Genomic DNA, 25838 nt, shown 5'->3' on the forward strand with positions numbered 1-25838 from the left:
TTGCACAGTGGCGCCCCCACCATCACGACGGCTACTTTTGGAACTAAAGGGAGTTGCACAGTGGCGCCCCCGCGATCATGACGGGAACTTCTGAAACTAAAATAACGTAGTTCCACAATTGACCGCTCAGAATTGGGGCGCCACGGTGTACAAAAAAATATTTCTGAAAATGCTTCGCCCAAATGTAAAATTTTCAAACCGAGTACCAGGCCAACAGAAATTAGCAGCAAGTAGCCGGTTTTTACTTTTTTTACTGTGTCAAAAGCTGGCTGCTATGAAACCGCAACTGAATTTTTCAAAATAAAAGTAACCGTTTTTTGCACAGAAGTGCAAGAAGTGGCCGTCATGATCGAGGAGGCGCCACTGTGCAACTTCTTTTAGTTCTAAAAGTTGCCGTCGTGATGGTGGTGGCGCCACTGTGCAATTGACGTGGTTGTTGTAGAACAATAACAAAAACAACTTTTGTTGTACAACAACAACAACATAAATCGACAACAACAACAAGGCAGATTTGTTTTGTTGTTTTATCCTTTATTTGAAGGACGATCAGGACATGCCACACCTCCTCGGAATCGGGACGATGTCCCCGATCACTTGCAATCCTTTCGGATGCAAGGACATTAAGGATAATGCCCTTTAAGGATGTTTTCTGATGGAATCCGTACAACGCCATAACTTGGCTGTATCCTGTCGGATCAGGACATGCCACACCTCCTCGGAATCGGGATAATGTCCCCGATCGCTTGCAATCCTTTCGGATGCAAGGACATTAAGGATAATGCCATTATAAGGATGTATTCTCCTAGAAGCCCTACAACGCCATAACTTGGCTGTATCCTGTCGGATCAGGACATGCCGCACCTCCTCGGAATCGGGACAATGTCCCCGATCGCTTGCAATCCTTTCGGATGCAAGGACATTAAGGATAATGCCATTTTAAGGATATTTTATGCCAGAATCCGTACAACGCAATAGCTCGGCTGTATCCTGTCGGATCAGGACATGCCGCACCTCGTCGGAATCGGGACAATGTCCCCGATCGCTTGCAGTCCTTTCGGGTGCAAGGACATTAAGGATAATGCCATTTTAAGGATTTTTCTGATAGAATCCGTACAACGCCATAACTTGGCTGTATCCTGTCGGATCAGGACATGCCACACCTCCTCGGAATCGGGATAATGTCCCCGATCGCTTGCAATCCTTTCGGATGCAAGGACATTAAGGATAATGCCATTATAAGGATGTATTCTCCTAGAAGCCCTACAACGCCATAACTTGGCTGTATCCTGTCGGATCAGGACATGCCGCACCTCCTCGGAATCGGGACAATGTCCCCGATCGCTTGCAGTCCTTTCGGGTGCAAGGACATTAAGGATAATGCCATTTTAAGGATGTTTTCTGATAGAATCCGTACAACGCCATAACTTGGCTGTATCCTGTCGGATCAGGACATGCCACACCTCGTCGGAATCGGGACAATGTCCCCGATCGCTTGCAGTCCTTTCGGGTGCAAGGACATTAAGGATAATGCCATTTTAAGGATGTTTTCTGATAGAATCCGTACAACGCCATAACTTGGCCGTATCCTGTCGGATCAGGACGTGCCCCGTCTCATCCTGAGCGGGAGAGTCTCCTGTAACGTTTGAATCCTTCAAGGACCCCAAGGACACAGGGATATGGCTGTTTTACGCAATTTTATAATAGAGATCACTTCAGCCTGAAAGTGTGCCATGCTTTCTTGCTCAAAAGCCGCCCCCAAAAGATACATCAAAAACGTCGATCTGCCTGTTAAATTGAATTTTTAAGTTCAATATTTATTTATTTATTCTGCTTATTTTACATTTGTCTCTTTATCTCTAAGATGCGCCTTAATTTATCCGATTGTAGATTGTCCTTCAGATCTTCGGGACTGCAGGACTTCCCAATCATAATTGTCCTTGATGGCCGATCTGTTGGGTAAGATTCTCCGGTAGGCCGAAGCTGCATACGCACACGATTTAATATTGACACTGAAATGGAATTACAAAATATCAGAATAATGGAGCTTAAATGAGAGGCAGTCTATGAACACACTTACCACATTCTGGACCGTAGAAAGACTGCAGGCTATTGCCAGGATTTCCATTGACATTGATGTCCACGCTCTGGAAGAGATCCTCAGGTAGGCCGTGCAGATACATTCGCCCAGGAAGTATATTGACACTAAATTGGAATAGCAGACATTAGATGGGTAGGAGAGGCAGTCTATGAACACACTTACCACTTTATGGACTGATCATAACCGATTGCAAGGGGTTGCCAAGCTCAACGGGACTCCAGCACGAATTGGTCTGTTAAAGTTATCTTGGAGATTCTACCTGCCCAGGAAAAAGCGGTATAGACCTTGGACAGAATCTTGGCATTGTATTGAAAATGATTGGTTTGATTCATGGGACGAAATAAACTAGCATGAATTGAAAAGAAAAGAGTCTTTGAATTGGGAAAGTGTGTCCTGGGAGAAACCACCCCTTCTGCTGTCAGAGTGGAGAGCGCTGTGCGTGTGATTCAAATGGAAATTGCTGGCCACTTGGCCGAAAATAACCCCCGGGCGAATGCCTAAACCAATTTGTAGTTTCTGTTCCTTTTTCCCTTTTTGTGGTTGCGGATTAAATGGCCATAATTGTTGCTCCTGCGGCCAGGGGACACGCGACTCGGTAAAGGGATACCGGCAAACCGGCAACCACGTGGGTCGTGTCACAAAAATGAAGTGTTATTAACGGCTTAGGGCAGGCGATTATAATGATGACGGCCGCGGCTGGGCAATTATGTTAACCTGCCAATGCTCCGCCCCTCTCTCTCTCTCTCTCTCTCTCTCTCTGGCAGTCATGACATCCGCTTCCGCCTACAATCCGGGGCGGCGCATGCAAGTGTCAATCAAAGGTACATTTAATTTGAAACTGCGATTTCCATGCAATCTGTGTTCGAACGTGTGTCCGCCACGGGTGAATGGATATCGAATAGCGAACACAACGAACTCTTTCTGTGAGCTCAGACTGAGGGCATAGCCTGATGGATTCGAGATTATTATTAACCCTGGAAATATATTCACTTATTAAATATCTTAAATTATTATGTAATTTCTAAAAAATCCTTTGCTGTTCTCTCTGCTCCATTTATCAATTAAATTTCACAACAAAACAAAACAAAACAAAAGCAGCAACCGCAATCGCAATTGCATTCTCATCTTCTCGTAGTTTATGATAATTACTTTTTGGCTCAACACCTGCCAACGGCCATAAACAAAAGGAGAGCCACACTCAGGGGTTTGGGGTGGCAGGACATTGTGTCATGCATTGCCAGATTTTATTATCAGGAGAAAACCTCAACGCACTACCCCAACCCCTCGACTGGGAAGATTATTAAAATAGTTTAAGAGGCAATTTACCTTTAATTAAACTTCATTAACTGCGGAAACAACAACTTTATGTTTGAAAAACTATTTTCTATTCAAAAAAGTCTAGATGTTTGATGGATATTTATGGCATAAAAGCCAAATTGGTTTCAAGACGGAATGTTAATAATAAAATATTCTTTTAAATTTATGATAAATGTTCGAAAGGGAACTTAGCATTTATAAATTATAATTAAATAATTTTAGATATTTGCAGACTATTGAGAATGTTTTATGAGCATAAAAACAAGTTCCTTTTAAACATTCTTCTCTCTAAAATACAACAAAATAATAAATCTGCTCATGGTCCCATTAAATTACCTTTTTATAATCAGCTCATCTCATTTATTTCCACCTTTAAGTGACTTTGTTTTCATAAGGTTTTAATTAAATTGTGTCCTGCTTAACTATTCGCCACTCGAAAGCCACTTAAAAGTAATTCAATTACAAATAAAGCGCATCTACTTATTTCTGTTTTTCGCCCAAGTGAAAGGGAAAGAAAAAGTTAATTTCATTAAGCGGGAATATGCCTCAGACCCCAACCCCATAGATCCAACCCAACGCCTGAGCTGAGTGTTGTGTGTGTGTAATATTCAGGGGCAGCAGAAAATGCATTAAAAATTCATTACAAAATGCACACAGAGGACACAAAATCGATGGTGTCGCTGGGTGCACAAGGGAGCTACAGGTACACAGGTACTATGGGCATGGATGGATGTAAGTGGCTCTTGAAACATGCACACAAATGTAAGAAACTTGTCACCCACTCCCTGCAGTATTGGGGGGTATATGTTATGTACATGTGCTTGCAACACAAATTTGCCACAAATATTTTCAGATGTTTGCGTACTTGAGTTAGAGATGCGCAAGGGTACACGATGGTGAAGAAGTGACAGAGGACTTTAGGAATGGATGAGATAAAATATTGAAAATTATACCCTAAAGATAAACAAATTCTACACATCATGGAGGTTTTTGCTAATTTTGCTGATTATGTGGGACTTTGTTTTATGCACATTTAAATATTAACTCTCAATTAATAATCTGCACTTATTTCCTAGCAAATAAAATAATTCTAAGCACAAGAAATTCGTGAAATTTCTCTCGGATTCTGCTTTTATTGGACAACTTCTTCAGTTTGATTTTTATTAACTTTGTGCAAAGGTTTGCTAACATGAAAAGTATATGCCTCAAGCGCTGTTTGCTCAGTGCCCAGACCCTGTACCAGGCCCACCAGCTTTTCGCATCTCTACAAACTGATAAACTTGTGTCACTGCACAGACGACACAGGGAGATAAACCGAAGGAGGGGTGCCAAACACACACAAGAAGACGATGGTCTGGTGTGTCTTTGGTGCAAAAAGGTTAAGAAGGATGGCGAACGGAAGGACATGAGTAATCTCATATCTGGCAAATGATATGGGAATTGGCAAGCTGGACAAACTCGTAAATATTCGTAGCCTGGAGGCCATCATCTGGAGAGCTCAGACGGATGGCAATATATGGCGATCATAATCAAGGTCTTTTGGCACTTTATTGACAAACTAATAAAAGCCAAGAGAGAGTCGACAAGGAATGGAATGGGAAGAGCAAACGAAAGATGAATGGACACTCGTAGATGGAAGCAAACGATTTATTAAAATCCCTCTACATGGCATACATAATAAAAAGCAAATGCTGGGGACCTGGCCGTTGATGTGATGAGTAATTTGCTTTTGGCTTTTAATGGTGGAGATGGGCCAGGAGCTGAAGTCGTGCCCAAAAACCAGACAACGAATAGTTGCAGGACACGGAAATTAGTGCGGAAACGGTTACTACGCTTAGCAATCTGTCAAAAAGCCAAAATGTAATAAATGAGCTCCCCAACAGAAGAGAACAGAGGACAGTCTGGGACAGTCCCCCCCATCAACATAATTCATATGAGATGCCAGAGCACACACGACAAAAGCTTGACCGGAAGCCGAACTCACGGACAAGGACACGGACAGAGCACGGACAAAAGGCGCCAACTATGGGATACAGGATGGCTGTCTTTTATGGTAGCAGATGCACCATATTTCATTACACGTTGATAAGTGGTCATTTGTCCCTGGAACTGAAAGGGGAACAGGAATGGGTTCCGTCTAGTGCATGCCAACAGGCATTTCATAATAATTTTAACAACCTTTTTTACGCAAACTTGCAGCCAGCCAAAGGCAGTGCTTTGGCTCGGGTATCACATATTAAATGCATGAATAAATGATGGATAAATGAATATACAAATCGTGAGTAGTGCGCAACGAGCAAAACATTTAGATGTTTATTCATTTTAGCAGAATTTTCCGCAGGCTTTCATGTGAAGAACGAACGAGTTCAGAGTGAAGAATGGAAGGAAAAGCAAAGCGGTGACTGGTGCCGGGAGTGTGCTCAAAGGTTTAGTTTAATAATAATAATAAATAAATGCTTTTAAAGTAGACAAAAAATCTTTACTCGCCCATCTACTCCGAGTCGGTCTTATCGGCTTCATCGTCATCGCTCAAGAAATCGAAACCTTTCTTCCTAATGACACGATCAACTTTCTTGGCAGCCTGTGGAAGTGCCGCCGCTGGGGCTCGCAACGGAGCATTGGGCTTCTGCGGCGAGTAGGATGCACTGAAGCGTTGCAAGTACTCCGGCGGTGGTGGCACATTGCCCGTCGCGTGGTAGGGAACGATGCCTTGGATGTGCTGTGGCCGCAGCAGACTGCACAGTTGTATGAGATTCATGCGCGTGGGCTGTGGCGACCACTTCAGCAAGTCGAGTGGCAGGAGAGCGAAGCGCTCGGACTGAGTGGTCAGAACGGTAAAATCGTCGGCGGCAAAAATGTGCACCTTGACCAAGTAATCGGGCTCCTCGAAGCGCCGCAGGTCGTTGCTGAGTGCCGCGTAGCTGTTGGCATATTGCCCTATGAGACGAATGTGGCCGTAGAGCAGAGTGTGCCCCAGTCGCCGCACCAGAGGCTCGTACCCGAAGTGGGGCAGCTTCAGGCGCACCACGCAGTTCTTTTCCCTGCGCAGCTTTTCGATGTCCGCCGCCACTTCATCGTAGTCCACATGGACAAGCGGCCGATGGGCACCGCTGAGGTTGAGGTACAGCAGCTCCGTGCCTTGGGCTATCCATGAGTGGAACATGGGATTGGCTATCACCTGACACAGATCGTCCTGCTGCACTGCCGAGTAAAAGTACAGCAGCTTGCCGCCCTGCAACTTCCGAATGAGCAGCACCAGACTGTTGCCCAGTGCAGTCCCCGCACAGAGCATGGCCTCCAGCCGCCTGCCATCGCTGAGGCGGAGCTGAAAGGGCTTTGCCATCCTCCACGATATGAAAGTCCTGCTCGGAAATGTTGGCCCCCTTCCATTGCAGATGCAGCAACAGCTGATCGGCCAGTGGCCTGGTTGTGTACATTCGACAGAACTTCTGCGGCGGCGGCTTCAGCTGCTCAGGCACCTGGCTGAGATTCGTCAGAAGCACTTTGGTGGTGCTCTCGTAGAGCTTGGGTATCGCATCGAATATTAGGTCGGGATGCTCCTTTAGACGCATGGTGAAGCTGCAAATAAATAGGCACTTGGATTATTATTGGAGTATAATGAAAATATCAAAGTAATTTCAATTCTAAAATTTATACTCTCGAAAAAAGTTCTCGTCAAAATGTTTTCAGGGCTTTCAGCTAGAAATTTCCTAAAAAAAACCTCTCAACATTTCGAACATAATTAATTTGTACAACAGAACAGAGAAAAGCTGATTGTGTGCAGTGTTACCGTTCAATAGGTTGGTGTTGTCTGGTCACACTTTGCTTACAGAATAATTGCTAATTGTATGAATTAAATCCATGTTTTGTTACCGTTTCGTGCGAAATAATTAATTAAAGACAAAATGCATTTTTCAATAGATAAATATAATATATATTTAAGGCATTATTTGTACCTCCCAAGTGTGTGGAGTCTTATATATTTTTCTGTGAATTTTATGAGCTGCCAACTTCGACTGAATCAACGGCCTTTGGCAACCCAATGCGACCTTTCATGGTCACACAACACACCTCAGCACGCCCACGACTCAAGCGGATATAAATGCTCGGTATCAATGTTTTGCCATTCATCAATCATCAATCATGAATCATGGCCCCAAAGACGGCATTTCGCGCTTTGCATAACTCAGACGAATGTAAACAAATTGCAAGACCACAAAAAAGCTGCAAAAATAAATGGGTTGAATGACAGACATTGGCATAGATTCAGGAACGGCCCACAGTCTTCTCTGAGTCTGGTTGTGGTTTCCCTTTCGGTTGACCGTCGAAGACAGAGCAAAGCATCTGCCATCCAGGCTGGTTACCTCATGCTCCTCAGAGGCAGTGGCAAGAGGCAAGAGACAGGGGCACCCCCGAGTCAATAAAACGTGTAAATTATTATTACGTCCGCTGCTCCCAGCAGCCACAGCTGGAAAAGAAAGCCGCGCGGCGCGGTGCGGCGTGGGGGGCTGGCTACTGACCGACTAGAGCAGAAAATTACTCAACTCAAGTCGCTTAAGGTTGAAGTTTCAGTTTCAGCTTCAGATGGGCTCTGAGCGGGTTGCTCTGCGGCTTGTTAGTCGCGTTGTTAGCCCGCTATTTTGGGCTTCAACTTTCACTCGGCGGATCTCAGACGACTAATTTGCAGCCGCTCGCTGCTCGCCGCTGCTTGTTGGCTCATTATAATTAAGCCATTTGGCTGGACAAGTGACATGCAGCAGACAGCCAGACAGCTGTAGATTGTAAATGCTCATTGTACTCGGCATTTCTCACACGCAAAAGTGTAACAAATACTCCCATTAGTCGTTGTAATGCCAATGTACATAAGTATAATTAATAACATAATGTGGACAAAGGTTGAATGAACACGAGTCAAAAGAGAGCGAGAGAGAGGGTTGGGGGAATAAGGGGAACAATAAGAGAAGAGCTAAAAGAGAATGAAACACTTAAGAGTTTACTCAATAAAGACTAAGACTGGGCTCAGTGGAAGATCTTCAAGCTTTTGGGAAATTAACAAATAAATAATAAATAAATAATTGTAGGCCAAAGTGCAAACCAAGCGAAAGAGCCATTGCTCATCCTTTCTTGTATCTCTCAAATATCTTTGCATTAACTTACATGTTTCACACATTCCCTTCATTCCACCTGAGAACTCCTCTCTGGCTCCCCATTGACCTCAGCTCTACTAATAGGTAACGGATTCACAATAAGCGGTACCACTTCTGCGCGTCACGACATTTCGCACGAATTTTTTCATTGTCTTCTTCTTCTTTTTTTCTTTTACGAATGAAGGCGTAAGCAAACTTCTCCAAGTACTTTTTTTTGTGTGCTTTCATCGAACTCTGCTGCCTGCCAGCTCTCTTTCACCGTTAATCCCTGATCAAGCACTGGTTTCGCTGCCTCGCTCTAACAAAAGCACAAGCCTAGCCTCTGCTGAGAGGCGTGGTGAATAAGCTTCCACTCAGACGACGTTACCTATTAGTAATTCTACCATGGCTTGGCGCATGCTCATCGTTGGAGTCGCGTGTCAAACGAACGCCGCACTCAAAACCGAAAAGACGTCGCTGGCGCATGCGCATATTCCCGTTTCGTATTCGAGTTCGCTTTTTTTTGTATCGGTTAACCAGTAGACCATAGCCGAGCCGAGCTGCACCGAGCCGAACTTTGTGGTAGTTTCGATTTCATTCCTGCTTTCGGTTTCGTTTAGTTTCGAGCATCAGCAAAAGTGCCGTCGAGCGGAAGTCTCGCCCAGGTGGCAACCAGAAGAGAGTGAAGAGAGCGGCTCAAAGTGCAGTGAGTAAGTGGCGGGCGGGGAAAAGCCCGCAGCGTAGAAACCGAAAGTGTGCAAATCAAAGCCCATCCGCAGATGTCGCAATTGAAAAGCCAAACAATGCGTCGCAATTGTGTCTCGACAATTTCCGAGCTCAGCGAGCCAGGAAGAGCCAAGAAAAGAAAAGAAAGTTGCGTTGCCAGAAGAGAATTGCGCAAAAAACAAGAGTTACAGCAACAAATCAAAAGAAATTATTGTATTCGTGTTGAGTGCGGCAACTTTAGGCATAACTTTATGCAAATCAAGTCAGAGACTCCTGCCAGTTGGGACTGTCTTAAATTCTGGAATATTGGAGCTTTTTCTGATGAAGCCAAGACACTCAAATCGAACCTCAGCACGCCCTGGACATTAAGGCTAATTGGAGGGGTAGTGGCAGTTGGCAGTGGCAGTGCTCCCCCCAGTGTTGAGTGGATTATGTAATTTGACAAGCTGGAAAGGAAGAATTCCCAACACGTCCCAACCGTATCCGTGTTCGTCTTGTGCCCGCACAATTTTGGGCAACGCATCTCGAGCGTAAAGTGTCCTTTCGTGTTGCCACCGCCTCCTCGCTGGCTCCCTGTGTTCCCTTGTGCGTGGCAACGACACCAGAGCAGTTTTGTGATCCTTGCACCTGCTGCATTTGCACTGCACTGGAATTAGCTGCCATTCCTTGCTGTAAACTTCCACTGACGTCTGTCGATGCTGCTGCCGCCTCTGTCTTTGCCTTTTAGTGCGGCACCCTCTGTTGCCTCGGCAAATGCAATTTTCTAGTACTTGCTCGAATGTTTCCTACCCCCTCTCCGACCCCTATCTATTGCTGGCATCCGTACGGATGGGGCCATAAAATTGTTGGCTGCAATTACATCTGGCTGTGGGAAAGGTCTGTTGCCAGTCTGCAGGAATTTAAATTTTATATGCAACAAGACATTTGGCATAGTCGTTTTTATATGACACAAAAACATAAATAATAAATTTTCGTAGCCCTTAGCGTAAGTCCAGATGCTGCTGCTGCAGCTTTAGCTTCGACTTCGAGTGTCGTTTGTCGCAGCATTTCGAAACTTCCCCGTGCGTCATCGCTACATGGAGTGTTCCACAGGCTAAAAAGCAACACAATAACCTTGACTCTGTTTAAATGTAAATGCGGTTCGAACAGAGCGCTAAATGAGACACGGTAAACAAAGCCCCAAAGAGCTGCGCATAATTGATGGTGAAATTTTAACGCGAAATGCGTGTGTGCTCAATCCCAAAGATTCAATTCAATAAACCGATGATCGAGTGAGTTTTTGCGACAAAGAACCTAAGCCACACTTTCACTGGAAGAAGAAAGAATGGATATACACAAGAGGGAATTCGTATTGAAGGGGCAGTAGAGATAGAGTGTAGTGCCATGAGTCACTCAAAAGAAAGAACTTCCAACACTTTGCTCTAACATTAAAATAAACCCAGCAACTGCATGCAGTCTGCGCGCATTAAACTTTTAAGGCCTGTCAACGCCAACCCCAACCAAATAAAACTTGACAATAATACGAATAATTTGAGCAAAGAGCCAGAGACAGAGACTGCGATGATGATGGGATATGATTATATATTATGTCGCAGTCGTGCGGCTGCATAAACACGGCGCAATCATAAAAAGCGGAATTAAACAAATGTTGCGAGGAGCAAGGGTACGGGGCACTCCCATCGAGCACGTGAGAATTGCATTAATATGAATGCAAATGTGCATCCCTCGGGACGGGGTAGACAAATCTATAAATTTATGTGCAAATGTAGCAAGAAATTGCCGAGCCAAAGTCGCGCGCGAAATTCTTTCTCTTGCCGGTTGACAGCAAGTTTTTATGAGTATTATGATTTTCCTTGCAGTCGGCGAAAGGACGTGCAAGGACTTTGGCTGCCTTAAGCTTATGAATTGCTGACGTGAGTTTGGGTAGCATCAAGAGACGATTCCCGCTCCACCGAAAATGCAGTGGAAAATTGCAATTCTAATTATCGTATTAGCCGGCAACGTGTCGTGCATAAGAAACGCAAACGGAAATGACAGCAATGACAGCAACGTGGATGATGTCGGGTGAGTTATGCAAATTCCCCAGGAACATTAAGTACATGCTTGAACCTCTCCACTTTGTTTTGCAGCCGAGAGCAGCACATTTCCGTAAAGTTGAAAAACTTCTTTCCCTCGGAGCCGCTGAACGAGGGAGGCACCAAGGAGCCACCGCCACAAATCTCCGCACGCGTCACCTCCAGCTCGGGCTTTCGACCCTCACAAATGCTGGAGTTTACGCCTTCGGATGTGATGCCCAGCGGTGGACTCAATCGGTATCCGCCCAGCTATTTGGCGCCCAACTATCAGCATCAGTTTCCCAGCTCCCTGAAGCTGTCACAGGCGGCAATGGACAAGCAGTTCTCATTCCCCGAAGAGTCATCGGGGGGCTACAACCATCAGCTGGGCAGCACGCCGATACCCACAACGCCGATTGTCAGCTACCTGGATCCGTACACCCAGCAGAACTATGGCTATGTGCAGACAGCCACTCCACCCACTGTGATCCAATATCAGCGGGAACAACCCGACGACGATCAGGTCTACACGGTGCAATCCTCGCTGCTGGTTGGCAGCCATCAGCCTCAGCAATCACGTCCTGGATTTGTGGACGATGTTTATCTTAAGCGTCCCGGCTATGTCTTCGATGAGAGCCCCGCGTCGGCGGTGTATCGGAGACCCACGAAAGCACCGCCTGCGCTGCCAGCGCCACCCACCACAGCGTCGCATAAAATTTCATACGATTCGCATGATTACCCACCGCCAAGCTATGCAGCCGAGCAGACATCCAATTTTGTGCCCCAAACACTGCCCGAAAGGCCGCTCTACAACCGCCAAGACATCAATGACAATCGACCAGTGGCCCAACGACCCCAGCACCAGCCCCAGCCCCAGTACCAGCCCCAGTCCAGGCCTCCACCATCCACGTCTAATTATGCAAACAACTTTGATAATTATTTGCAGCGGCCACCACCCAGCTACCAGAGTCAGAGCCAGAGCCAGAGCCAATCGTATGCCCAACCCCAGTCTCAGTCTCAGTTGGGAGGGTCCAGTCCGACGCACTATCAATACGAGCCGCTGGCAAGACCCCAGCCAGGAGTGGGACATGGACAGGGACCAAGACCAGGACACAATTACTACGAGTATCAAATTGGTGAGATACCGCCACCGCAATCCCAGCCAGGACAGCGACCGAGTCAGTACCCAAACCAGTACCAACAGCAGCAGCAGTTCAACTATCGTCCTGGAGCAGGGCCAACGACATATCGACCCAGTCAGTCGTCGGGCAGCGGCGGTGGTGGCGGAGGTGGTCTGGCCACACTGGCATCGCTGTTCAGCTCAACGCAGCAGTACGCACCGCAATTTACGAACCTTCTCCTAGGTGGAGGTGGCGGCACAGCCTCCCAATCACAATCCAGCCCATTAGGCAGTCTACTCGGCGCATTCGCTGGCAATGGATACCAGCAGCAGCAGCATCAGTATCAGAAGCCTCAGCAGGGACGACCACCCAACACACAACTCATTAGAGCCCTGGAGAACATCGCACGCAACGACGATTTGGAGTGTGTGCCCAAGGTGCTCTGCCAGATGATTGCCGGTCAAACGTTACGTGGCCAATTGCCAGGCTTCATTACGTCCCCAGCCATAGCCAAGTGAGTATCACGAAGGGTATAATAAATGGGGGAGGAAGGAATATTGTATGGGTAGAGAGTTGGGAGAGGTGCGGCTCAGTTTGCAGGGGGCTTTAGTTGTAAGTAAATATTATTAAATTTGCATTTTAAGTCTGGGGTTGGGCAGGGAGGTGGGTACTCTCAGGCATCGTGTTGCCATACCGAAGCGTTAACTGGGATTAGACTTCATTAGTCCCGAAACCATATTGATTGTTCCATTAAATGAGCTACGTTCCAGGGGGTTGTGCTGCAGTGCAGACCATCTCCCTCCTCAGCCTCCTACTTCGCTGGTAAATTGAAATTGTTTTGGCTTTGGCTTGGTCTTGGGCCCCAAAATTCTTGGCTTCGAGTCAATTAAGTTTTATAAGCAGCTCAAAATGAGATCCAATGGCAGCTGGAGTCACATTAGTTATATAATGAGATGAAGGTTTGTTGCCCCCTGATACCCAATAGCCGATACAGATGGGGGTAAAGCCAAAGAAGGAGTTTGGTGTAGAGACAGACATAATGAGATGATATTGAACTCCTAAGAGACTATTTTCTACAGCAGATTTCAAGTTTAGGTTGGGCTTGTAGGCAGAGTGCAGTAAATAGCTATCTTTCCCAGTGTAGCTTAGCAGTTAAGGGTGGGTTTTGCTCTATTTATAGCTTTCCACATAAAAATTCTATATGTTCCACTCAAACCTTTTTTTTTTCTCACCCTTTCCCATACAGTTTCCTCACTGGCTTTCCCGTCGCCTCACCCGCCCTCATCTATGGCCGGGCTGCCCTGCTGGGACTCAGCGGTGGAGAGCGCAGCTGCCTGCAGAGCTATGAAAAGTGTCCGAAGAATGAGGTAAGCTCCGCAATGCACACTCAGACGTGAAGCAGGCTTAATGATTATTAAAAATAAACCCCACTCTCTCCCTGGCAGATGGAAATCATTCACTATCTGAACAATCATCGCGGGGGCTTCTTCAAGTTCTTTAGCGAGCCGGAGGAGCAGCCGGTGGCGGCGCAACAGAGCGAAGGTGGCGCAAGTTCATTCTTCAGCATCCTCTCAGCCCTGACAGGAGGTGGTGGAGGTGGCCAGAGCCAGGTGTACACCACACCGCGACCTGTGGCACCCAGACCACGACCCACGCAGCGACCCAGCACGGACATTGCCAGCGGCATTGGCAGCTTCTTCAGCCAGGTACTGTCCGAGTACCTGAATGGCGTGGAGTACCAGCGCAGGAGGAGGCGGCGGAGGAGGAGCCTGTTGCCAACGGAAATTAAACGCGCCATTCAGACGGATGATGCCAGCCTGATGCCAGTCGACTTTCACGACGAGGAGGACAGCCTGGACACGCAGTCGGGGAGGATGGTGAAGTTCCAAGACGATGACGAGGCGGAGGCGGCCCAGGCCCACACCGAGCTGATTGGAGTGCTGCAATTTCCCGAAGACGAGGGTCGCGTCGTCAACTTCAAGGACATTGAGAGTGAGGAGGAGGAGTATCAGGATGGGGCTATCCGCTTTCCGGACGCCACTCCGGCGGAAGCACAGCGCAACGACCAGAGTAAAATTATCCGCGAGTTCAATCGCGATGCGGCCCAGCGCAAATTGAGATTTCCCCAGGAAAGGGAGGAGGAGGCGGAGGCAGCTGGAGCTGTCAGACAGGCTAAGCACTTGGCTCTCATGGAGGGTTGGCGGGCTGTGCTGCCCAATGGCCTGAACGAGGCGGACTACGGTGTGGACAAGCGACGCGGCAAGAGGATTGTTTTCAGGGATACCAACGAGGAACTGGACGAGCAGGCAGCGAATGAGGAGAGATACAGGGAGGAGCAGCAAAGGGAGGCAGAAGAACAGTTGCGAGAGGAAGAAATCAGAGTGCGGGAGAGAGAGGAAATGATCAGAGTGGAACACTTGAGAGAGGAACGCATCAGAGAGGAGCAGCTGCATGTGGAACGCATCAGAGTGGAACAGTTGAGAGCGGAACGAGTCAGAGAAGACGAGCTCAAAGTCGAACGCATCCGTGAGATTCAGCTGAGAGAACAGCAAATTCGGGATGCACCCGAGCGCTATCCACTGAATGCAGTCTACGAAGAGGCAGCTCCACCCCAGCGAGGAGCACGAGTCATCTTCCCCGATCACTATGAGCGCTATATACGCAAAGGAAAGATACTGAATCGACCCACCTATGCGCCCAGCTACGAATACAGCGATCGGAGGGAGGAGAAGGAAGATCGTTTTGTGCTGAGCAATGAGCACAGGCCTGGTGCACACTACCGCCTGGAGGCAGGCGACTACCCGCAACCAAACACCCTGAACCAAGGCGAGTACATGCCCAGCAGCAGTACGGTGCGCTTTGGGGACCCATCCAATGAGCGTCCCGCTCCACAGTACAACTATCCCAATGCGAATTACATCAGCGACAATCGTTATGGCAGCAGGCCAAGTCAGAAGCCTCGATACGAGGATGACAAGAACATTTACGTGACGAATTCGCAGGGTGTCAATGAGTACTACATACGACCCGATGGCAGCAAGGTTTACCTGAGGGCGGGTTAGAGTTCGAAGGCTAAGCGTTGCTCGCACCAAAACCCCACTGAGAGGCAGCCCACACAAATAGTCACATAAGTCTGTAAATATTTAATAATTTAAAGGAGTGCACATATTTATTAATAATAAAAAGAAACCCCAATTCAATCAAAGAACAAGTGAAATACGCTCTGAGCGGAGAATTGCTGTATAAATCAAGCGGCAAAACGGCAACATCTAGGGAATATGTTTGAAAAATTAAATGTGATAAACCCGCAAACAGAAAAGGGAACAAGAAAAAGAAAGAGACAAGCAACAGCGGCGTGTACTTCGACTTGGAGATACCCATTAATGATATCTTGGATTTACAAGGGCACATGCTTATATTCTCCCGAATCTTATGTCCTCAAAGATCTAAAAGTTATTGCTAGTTTTTGAGGTTTTGAGTTTTTCAGTATCGTACAATAGCGGTGCATACCCTTATCCCAAAGGCAGTACCCAGCGGAAACCCCCTGAACCGCATACCGAACCCTGACAACATTTTCTCTTTCTGCTGTTTCTTTTTTCCGTCAGCGTTTTCCCAAATGGTCGAGCGTTTGTCAGTGGGAAAATCACACAGAAATGCGAAAAGTGCACGAACAAAAAAGTGCAGCATACTCTTACGCGACGGCCAGGGTTGTCATTGCCAACCGAAAGCTCAAAGCAGCATTTGCTGCCACTGCCACTGCTGGCTGTCGTTTCATTTTATTTACAGCACTCGGGACACTGGCGGCAACGACACAGACGACAGCAACGACAGCGACGACAGTTTGTATGCAAAACCATATGCAGCTGGGTTAATAAATGGGGGAAACACTGGTGGGTGTACAATAGTGGGTGCATGGAAGGGGCAAACCGTAGCAGGGGTCTCGTTCGCTGGTTATGGAGTCTGAGGCCGAGCGAGACCTGAGTGTTGGTTTTGTGTATTTTGGCAAGAAAAAGTAGAAATGAAAGTAAAAACACAAACTGAAACGACTACAGACTGATCTTTGATTGGGAATAAATTGAAATATATAATGAGAGATTATTTTTAACAGAAAAATCGAACTATGCGCAGAAGTTTTCCCAAGAAAAATACAAGTAAAAGCATTGGAAACTCACTGGCAACCCTAGAACTCTTATAAGCAACACTCCACCCACATGCCCACGACCCTCAATCAGTGCAGGGTATCCAGCTCGCTGTAGCTTAATGCTTTGTGTCAACAATTTGCAGACGGGGCACTGCATGCAACCGAATTTTTTGTTGCATGCTCTTTGGAGTATCAATTTTTGTAGTTGCTGTGCATTGTCCAGTTGCATGGAGTCCAGGGAGACTGTCCATGTCCGAGCATGTTGTACCCACAATTTGGTGATGATTTTTGCTTGGTTTTTCTTTTTTGTTGATTTATTTGCTTACTCGTAAATCTAAGCGCCTACACATGCCGCCGTCGCCTCGAGCCTCGAAGCCTGTTCGGCGGACGTTCATTTAAATTAAAACCCTTAAAAGCGACTAAGGTACAACGGAATGATGAAATGAAGTAAGGACAAAGAGCATAGATACATAGATACATGTGGATATGGTGAGGAGAGAGTATAACAAAGATGTCCAGAGTGACTGACTACGGGCGCAACACTCCACTCAGCCTGCTCCAGTCTCCAGCCTCCTCGAGTACCCAGAGAAGGCAGCTCCGCCCCGAGAGCTTCATGTGGAGCCGGATGGTTGGATGGTTGGTTGTATGGTTGGATGGCTCCTCAGCGTGGCTGTGGCGGTGGCAGGGGTCCAACGCCCGGACAGGGCATCCGCTTGGCCAGGTGCTTGCACAGCGGCACATCCCGTACCGCATCCCCGATGAACAGCGACAGCAGATACCATTGTTTCATCCCGCCATCGTTGCTCGATTGCACTTTGTAGTTGCTGTTTGGTTCAGTGGTTGGGTGGTTGTTGCAGTCGAGAAACAAAAAGCGGATTACAAAAATAATTACTTATAAGTAGGCGGGTAATATGTACACAAAACAAAACAGAGTGCACCCAGTCCCCAACTCTAACATCTTCCACCCAACTGAGAGGAGAAAGCACACAGAATGCAGGGGGAATGCAGGAGCGAATGGTGTGGGTTTTACTTGGCTTATTTGTGTAATGGTTGCATACGACTTATAAAGAGGGTAATGCCTTGCTGCAGACCCAAACCCAAAGCCAAGAAGGTTAAGAATGGTGGAAAATTGTGAGTTTCATTGGTTACCAATGTGGCAGAAGCAATTCTTTAGCAGTAGTTGATTAGTAAGCATTGATTTAAGGCTAATTACAATTAATATCTAAAATTAAATGATGTGCAAACATGCCTCAAATATCATCTAAGAATTGCACTGCAAAAATCAATTTTTAAACTTAAAATGTGCATTAAAGTTAAGACCAACTCTTTAACAACATAAAATATATACATATTTAAGAAAAAATACATGTGAGAATTCCCATTTATTTCATTGAAACTTATCCTCCCCTGGGGCGTGTACCCTGCTGATTACTTTGTGTTTTGCATTTCTATTTATTTTCATTTTTGTTTTCGCTTCACACCTATGCGCGTCCGTTCAGATGGACTCTTCAAATTTCACACGTCTGCAATGGCATAATTTAATCAACTCAGTAACGAAACACATCTGCATTGGCCCTGTGGCAATGGGGAAACAAGCAACAGGACACAACTGACCAAAAACCAAACAGAACTAGTGTTGGGCACTCCCCACTGTGCACTTGCATAAATTTAATCAAAAACTTTAATCATATTTTATTATTACAAAACACGTTGTTGTCGTTGTCGTGGCTCCGGAACGTGGCAAAAGTAGAGAAAACTTCTCCTAATGCCAATTACATTTGCAGCGCAACGAAAACTAAACAAAAACCATCAGAGAGCGAGACTCAGAGCCAGAGTCCGACTCACATCTGAGTTGGTTGGGCCAAAGGTGAAGGAGGTAGCTGGGTAGCTGCCAAGACAGCCACAGACAGACGAACATTTCAAAAATAATTTTGAATATTTGCTCTTGACACGTTGGCCAAACAACTTTTGGCCATTTATTTGTGGGTTGGAACGGGGAGATCGGGGGCTAAACATTAAGTGTGAAAATGTCAGATGCATGTGGAAACCTTTTTGCAATATGACAAAATATTAAAATGGAAAATCCCTTTCAACAGTAACAAGCAGCAAGTAGCCCGAACATGGGAATTATTACTTATACGGACACGTCTGACCAGGTCGAGGGTCCAGGGTCTAGCCTGCCCTAAGAAGCTTTTCTTTAATCTTGCCTTTTGTTTGCTCCTCTTAAAATATTTCTCAAATGGAATCAACAGTAAAAATGTTTTACTATCACTGACCAGTCAGACATGCCAAGCATTCGCATTCGCATCCGTATCCGCCCTTTTATTGCATAAACTCGAATAAAAAAATGCATGAAAATGCAGGAAACTGCAATGCACCGAATGTGGTTGTACTCTTGCCTTACTTTTGTACCCTAAAAAGAGCGTTTGCCTAGCAAAAATTAATCCCAAACTAACAATATACCCTTCGAAAGAGTAACGGACCGAGCAAAGAAAAGAAGTAGCAATGAGACAAGCGCATTAATTATGAATCACAGCAGCTCCTTGGCTGCTTCGTTTGATGGTCGGGCAAAATAATTTCCTTCCTCATAACATTACCATGACAATGGAGGGGAGCCAGAGGGCAACTAACTCATCAGGAAAAGTTAAGAACAAATTTATGTAAACTTACAAATTGAAATCCAAAAACTAAACTCAAACCCAAAGCCAAACCAATGACATGCACATTTAACTTCAAACAGAGAGAGAACTGAAGGGTGGGGAGCATGGCAGCAAGGAAATGCATTAAATTATGCACAGATGAGTTAGCAATGCCAATGACAATGGGCAAATCGGTGCAGAAGAAGAAGGATCTGGAGAGGAGACAGCATCAGCATCAGCGACAACAAGGACAAATAAAAATTGATTGGAAAACATTTTTAGCCAAGCTAAAAACAAGCCATTCATTTGCCAAATGACAACAACAGCAGCGCCAAATCGCAAGCGTAGCAATAAGCAATGCAATCGGAGACACTCTCAGTCGAAGATGTGGTTGGGAGGGAGAGAGAGAACCAGAACCAACAAAAGTTCAAGTTGTTACTGCCAGTTTGGGGATGGAGTAGCCATAAAGTCAGCGCTGCACTTGAGCAGCAAATGGAGCAAGACACTCGTGGGTAATGTAGGAGCAAGTCGCACTGGAAAACACCCTAAAATGAGAAGCACACCTGCCAGAGAAGCTTAGCCTTTTATGTAAAAATGTTCTCTAAAACACTTTACCTTAAATGAATGAATATTTTAGCTAGTAAAATGCCACCATAAACCTATAAATTTGCATTAGTTACACAAGCCTTGTCCAACCTTGCAGGGTATTAAAGCAACCCAAAGGACGACACCACATCCGGACCTACCTCAAGACCTCCGACCAGGCAGCATGCGGCTTGGCTCTGCCATTGCCGGGCGCACGGCGGTCGCTGCCCGCGGCACGTGACGCATGCACACGGCACGGCTCCTCCAGGATGCAGGCCCGTGGCCCGAATGCGCTCAAGATCTGCTTCTGGGCCAGCTCGGCATCCAGCGCCAGCGGGTGGGCAATGTCGCGTCTGCTGCGAGACCTGTAGGTGCCTGTGGCAACGAGAATGAATGAACAACAAAACGAAAGAGAATGACAAATGCAGCCATCCACGGGTGTAGCAAATGCGAGGAGTACGTAAGTTTCGTTTTGTCTTTGCTGATTACTCAAGCGCCCTCCCGCACTCACTCTTACTCTCCTTCTCCCTCTCAGTCACCCTCACTCCCACTTCTTCCGCGCGTGGCTTTACAGTTCAACGAAGAGTTCAAAGCAATGCAGAGAGTTTTACAGTATTTCGCTTGGTTACTCATCTTCAAAGCTCATCATCATCTCGCGCGCTCTCTCTCGCCGAAAGCTTCGTTAAGCGACGCACAAGCTAACGGTTCCGCCTCTGTTGTGGATTGGTCTCTTCCAGCCGCAGCTTTGCTCAGTAGTTGGGGATTTTGGTAGCCGGCAGACAGCCTTGACCCGATTATTCAATTGTCGCCTAAGTGGACGTGCACGAACTCAGAGCGGGTTTCTTTAACGGGCGAATGCCCCTCATTGGAATGATGTTAATGTCGAGCGTTTGCTTTGTCAACAAAATAATGTAATATTAACATCCGTGGTTTTCCCTGTGACAAGTTCATGATCTGAATTTGAGTTCGGGTGGTAAGTTTTTGTTTTGAATGAAGGAGAGCAGTGGGGAGCTGATGGAAATTTTGTGGCAAAAGTATTTCAACACGGAACGAACATTGCACTGACTGAGAAGGAAGACTGAGATGCACCTTTCAATGCAAAAGAAACTCAAATTATTATCCAACTTTCGATGGCTCCACATTTGGTAAATTGACTCATTAAATTCCTGCACTCAAGTCAACAATGCAAAACACTTAATTTATGCACAACATAACCACCAGTAACTTTCACTTGAAACCAAAGCCGAAATGTAATAAAAAATATTGATTTCCAAGACACTTTCACGCGCGGGGTAGAAGGCTGACCCTGCCCAGACCACACCTCGCACTTACTTGGACTCAGGGAGTAGGCCAACTTCCTGGCGAACTGCGAGAGGCGCACCGAGAGCACAATGACCGGAAAGCCGACTAGTTGGACGGGCAGCTCGAAGAGCGGGTCCGGATTCTGGGCCAGGCCCTGCTCCACATAATCCAGCAGCAGCACAAGGAGCACGCACAGCGTGGGCACCAGCGAAACAGTGAAAATATAACGGAGATTCATGGCTACACTGACTGCCGGAATAGTTGTGTAATAATCCAAGACGAGATCCACGGGCGAACGAGTTGATTTGGCCAAGCGGCAGGCAACTTGGTGCGCTTAAAGTCTTTGACTGACTGAACCAACTGGGATCCGCTTGGCGCCGCCGAAGCGCAACATAAAAGACAAAACTTTAAACGCAAACAAAATATAGAGAGGAGACAGAAAGAGAGACAGAGCGAGAGAGAAGTTGGCCAAACCCCAGGTGTAAAATTCACCTGTTGTGTAAAGCCGACGGCTTTCGTCGTAGCAAGAGGTATTTTTTGTGCGTGTAAATATTTGATGGCCAGAGGGAACCCATCAGAGAGAACAAAACAAATGGAGGATCCCACGAGGATCTACTTTTATGGAACCATTACATGATAAAGTCTGATCACTGGGTATCCACATAGTCTGTAAATAAAACGACGTTCTATCCTTTTTTTTTTGCAGGCCAAGTTTATTTTGCATTTTGACCAAGTTTTGGTGCGGAAGCCAAAGACAAGTGAAAGTGGGGAGCGGTGAGGTGCGGGCAAAGGCCTAACTAGCCAAACAAGCTTCGCTTGCCTGACAGTGCTTACTGTAGCGCTCTCTCACTCTCCCGCTCTCTGGTCGCTCTTTTGTGTCTGTGTAATTATTAAAAGTTATGAAATTTGCCACCTTAAGACTCTCATTAAATGTCTTAGCATTGGCTTGACTTGGCTCATTTCGTTTTCCTTTTGGAATTTCTGTTTAAATTTTGTATTTTTTTGTACTGTGTGTTGCCTTGCATATCAATTACTTCATTTACTGCCTCGCCGGTCGCTCCATTTCCGTCTATGTGGGACGAGGTGTGAAGTTTCCTATATAGAAAAGCGGTTTGCGGGGGCTGCTAATGAAGCAATTTGTTTTGTGGACACTTTAGCATGGGTTTGGGGTCAAAAGTTTAAAGCGTTCGACTAGCAACAGCTGGAATTCTCAAGTGGAACGAATCGAAAGTGAATTTGCACAGTAGAGCTGGTAGATGTGTGCATCACCGACTCTATATATGGAAAGCATTTACATTTTTGTTACAAGAATCAAGAAAATAAATTTTCCGTCGTGGCTGATCTAAATAAATAAATGTATCTCACAGTGTGACCTTAGGCTTTTTAATGTTCGGCGTTTACTTGAATACCCTCATTCCTCTCCCAAAAAAGATTCACTGCTCATTCGTTCCATCATTACACTTGCTTATAATTATCAATAGGGATAAATAAATTAACTTATTGAAAGTGAGAGCTTGATGTCGAGGCACTTGTGGCGCTAGACCCATTTTCTGCTAGACCCATTGTGATATTTGTTTAAGTATTGCATAAAATAATAACTTTTTTTTAATTACGAAATAAATAAACCTCTAAGCAGATCCCATACATTCCTTCGATCAGTCCAAATTATTCCCTTGCCATTGTTTCAAATCAAAAATTATGGCTGCTAAAGCTTCTCGATCGATAGATCTTTATCGATCATATCCCGCTCTTCGGCACTTCCGCTCCTTTGAAAGCACATTTTCAAAATGCTTTGGTCTTTGACTATTTGCCCTGTGCAACTTTTCTTTCACACTAACAAGAAACCATTTCGTATTATTCGAGCCCGTACGACTGAGGGTGAATGGGCACAGTTGAAAATGAAATCGAAATACGACTATTCTTTCCGTTTGTTCACCATAACCAACGATTCACCAGAAGTCCTGCAGCACATTATATGGCAGCAACCATGGTTTGAGAATTTGAGCACACACCCAATATTTTTCCTGTGTGAATTTGTAAGCGATGAAAAAACAGCTGCAACCAGGTGAGTAATATAATAATAATATTAGAAGCTTAAAACTGAGACTTTTCCCTTTTGCAGAGGAAACTGCTGATGTATCAGACGAAGATAAATAGTATTTAAGCTAATAACACACCAAACAGTCGCAGAAAATACTCATTATTAAATGTGCATAAGCAAAAAGTAGAAATAAAATATTTCAATCTCATAGCTCCAATAGCGCAACATTTTCTTTTGTATATTTCGCTCTGTGCCCAGTATGACCAAAATGCGCAACGTGCATGCCCTCTGGGTACACTGTTTTGTGTTTGTTTACAAAATGAACCCCGTTAAAAATTCAAATTTTGTTTGAAAGCAGGAGGACTGCGATTTCAGAGTGGATATGGAGCTTGGAGACCGTGGAGCATGGGACAGAAATTCAATAAAAATGTGCTTTATGTCTTTATAAATTGATAAGTTGATTACCGAGTATAAGATTAATTTTTTATAATATACACATAATCTGTTTTCGTGCGACTGCACTAATAAGTTTAAAATGTTCTTAATTTAAAACTCTTTTCTAGCCACACAATTGAATTTTTAACGGGTTTCATTTGGTAAACAAACACAAAACAGTGTACCCAGAGAGCATGCACTTTGGTCTACTTTGGTCATACTGGGCACAGAGCGAAATATGTGGCACTCACTGTCGCAAGTTGAAAGACCTATCGATAGTACTGATCTAGAACCCCCTGTAAAGAGCCATCGAGCACGTGTTACGCTGTGAACATTTTTCAATAACAACAATAGAACATTAAATGTGGACAGACTTCCAGCAATCATGGGAGAGATTCGAGAATTTAGGCACAGTCGTTAGCTTTCTCTACTGCCTCTGTTTGAATGAGGAAAGAATTGCTGAACGGGAGCATATGTACATTTTTGTAAGAACAGAATGTACAAGAGCGATCCACACAAAATTCAAACTCCAATCAAACATTTTGCACACAAATAAAACGTTATACCGTCTTATTGAAAGGGAGCAATATGTACATATGTATCTAAGACCAGATCTACAGTTGGCCAATCCCCCCACCGTTCAGGTATTTGGTTGCCCAGCTATTTAGCACCATTTAGAGCCAATCGAATGGACCAAGTCAACAAACAGGCTGTATCAGCCATTGAATCTGTCTAATGAAAAGTATTCCTTACTTTCAAGTGTAAAAACTGAAGGAAAGCCCATGCCATAATGAGAAATCAATTGAAAAATTATTTACTCCATATATAACTGCAACAGAGAGTGGTTCAATCAGTCAGTTGGCCAAGCCAGAGAGACTGAGAGAGGGAATGCGAAAGACTTGTCCGACAGCCTCTGACGACTCCACTCACGTAGGCCACACGGCAACGCCGTTCGAGTTATGCAATCGAATGGAGGAGACGGAGACTCCAGGCACTCCAACTACCGCTATGGCAAAATTGCTCTTTCAGTGAATCGAAAATTGTGCCTTACATTTTATGCAGACTATTTTTTCGCTTTACCGTTTGGCGTTTCGCCTTTATTATGATTGGATTTAATTAATGCAGACTGGGAAATGGGGCTTTGCCCGCCTGCTGCTGTGAAATACCCGGACTTGGTGAAGGTTTTTGTTTTGTTGTTTTTAAATAAATGCGGAAGTTATTAGTGAAAAGAAACAACCGACAGCTGACAGAAGTCTGGGACAATGCAACTGCAACCGAAACGGGGCGTACGATCCGATCCGGCACCTCTTCGGCCCATTGCATAAGCCAAAAACAACTTGTCAAGAGTCGAGCCAAAAAACAGCAAGCAGCGCGAGCCAGTGCCAGTGCGAGTTTGAGCCAAACACGGGATGGATTTGGGCCAGGCCAAACAATGAAAGTTGAAGGCACGCAAGCAGCGTAACAACTACAACTACGAGTGGAACGAGTACATAAATATGTACATATATGTATGTACATTCATACATAAAACAAATCTGACCCAATTTGATATTACACACAATTTGTTGGCATTTATTGTTAAATTTGTTGCCAAATTGAACGTGTTTTGGGCACTCTTGGAATTTCTTTTATTTTCCATGGCACCCATCCAAAACACTTTGACTGCTTTCTTCCTGATTCATCCACTCGGACAGTCTACAAATAATAATTCCCTCTGTGATTCTTAATGCCACCATCAATATGTTTTGTCATAATTCAGCCATTTCGCTCGCATTCCCATGGCATGCATTTTTTCTGTGCGTTTGTGCTTTGAATACCCAAACGATCTATGGATCGTGGAGCCACATTTTGTAAACAAAAGCGAAATTTATATTCTAAATTTTTTTGCGCAATGTCATTGGTTCCATTGCATTTGCATATAAAGTGCCCGAGCGATCCACCAATAAATTTCTGTGTTTATCGCATTCAAGGTGTGTGGCAGAGGGGCAATATTTTTGTACTACGCCTGAAAGTATGTGGATGGAAACGTCAGAGGGCTAAACAAAAGAGTGGACAAGTCGCGTGGAAGATGTACAAAAAGTGGTTTAAGTTTGGTATTCGACAGCCTCGTATACGTTCCGGGAGTGCCTTAGAAAAGAGGCCACAGATACGGCTTAGACTCATCCCAAGGCATTGCTGCGTAGGGCATAGAGCGATAGTTGATGGAAAGAGCATACCCAGAGGTCCGTTATTCTTATAGTTATCGAAACGTCA

General features: G+C 45.4%; 3 protein-coding genes across 3 annotated transcripts in view; 1 reads left to right on the forward strand and 2 right to left on the reverse strand.

Annotated features, from left to right (window-relative positions):
- Positions 1 to 1798: 1798 nt before the first annotated feature.
- Positions 1799 to 25838, reverse strand: part of LOC117892964 — a 43770-nt gene continuing 19730 nt past the window's right edge. The window contains 5 exon segments of the mRNA XM_034799297.1: positions 1799 to 2009; positions 2078 to 2202; positions 2261 to 2330; positions 5899 to 6752; positions 6754 to 6994. Of these exon segments, the coding sequence (XP_034655188.1) occupies positions 5907 to 6752; positions 6754 to 6987 (1080 nt within the window). The 5' untranslated portion in view covers positions 6988 to 6994 and the 3' untranslated portion in view covers positions 1799 to 2009; positions 2078 to 2202; positions 2261 to 2330; positions 5899 to 5906.
- Positions 9142 to 15573, forward strand: LOC117892969. The gene is made up of 5 exons (XM_034799302.1): positions 9142 to 9251; positions 11127 to 11303; positions 11402 to 12956; positions 13689 to 13809; positions 13888 to 15573. Exons 2-5 carry the CDS (start codon positions 11225 to 11227, stop codon positions 15502 to 15504), a joined length of 3372 nt encoding a protein of 1123 aa, XP_034655193.1. The 5' UTR covers positions 9142 to 9251; positions 11127 to 11224; the 3' UTR covers positions 15505 to 15573.
- On the reverse strand, positions 16869 to 21449 carry LOC117892968. Its single transcript, XM_034799301.1, has 3 exons — positions 21140 to 21449; positions 19969 to 20182; positions 16869 to 17407 (listed from the first exon to the last, which is right to left on the reverse strand). Exons 1-3 carry the CDS (start codon positions 21345 to 21347, stop codon positions 17245 to 17247), a joined length of 585 nt encoding a protein of 194 aa, XP_034655192.1. The 5' UTR covers positions 21348 to 21449; the 3' UTR covers positions 16869 to 17244.

Source organism: Drosophila subobscura, chromosome J (genome assembly GCF_008121235.1).
Source record: "Drosophila subobscura isolate 14011-0131.10 chromosome J, UCBerk_Dsub_1.0, whole genome shotgun sequence".
NCBI lineage: Eukaryota > Metazoa > Arthropoda > Insecta > Diptera > Drosophilidae > Drosophila > Drosophila subobscura.

Bases quoted from the DNA above. Each gene is read 5' to 3' on its own strand.
- LOC117892969 (XM_034799302.1), top strand. From the start codon at position 11,225: ATGCAGTGGAAAATTGCAATTCTAATTATCGTATTAGCCGGCAACGTG. The intron at 11,304-11,401 runs GCAATGACAGCA...TTTGCAGCCGAG, and splicing joins AAACGCAAACGGAAATGACA to AGCAGCACATTTCCGTAAAG. The intron at 13,810-13,887 runs GTAAGCTCCGCA...TCTCCCTGGCAG, and splicing joins AAAAGTGTCCGAAGAATGAG to ATGGAAATCATTCACTATCT.
- LOC117892968 (XM_034799301.1), bottom strand. From the start codon at position 21,347: ATGAATCTCCGTTATATTTTCACTGTTTCGCTGGTGCCCACGCTGTGC. The intron at 20,183-21,139 runs GTAAGTGCGAGG...TCGTTGCCACAG, and splicing joins GGCCTACTCCCTGAGTCCAA to GCACCTACAGGTCTCGCAGC. The intron at 17,408-19,968 runs GTAGGTCCGGAT...TGAACCAAACAG, and splicing joins GCCTGGTCGGAGGTCTTGAG to CAACTACAAAGTGCAATCGA.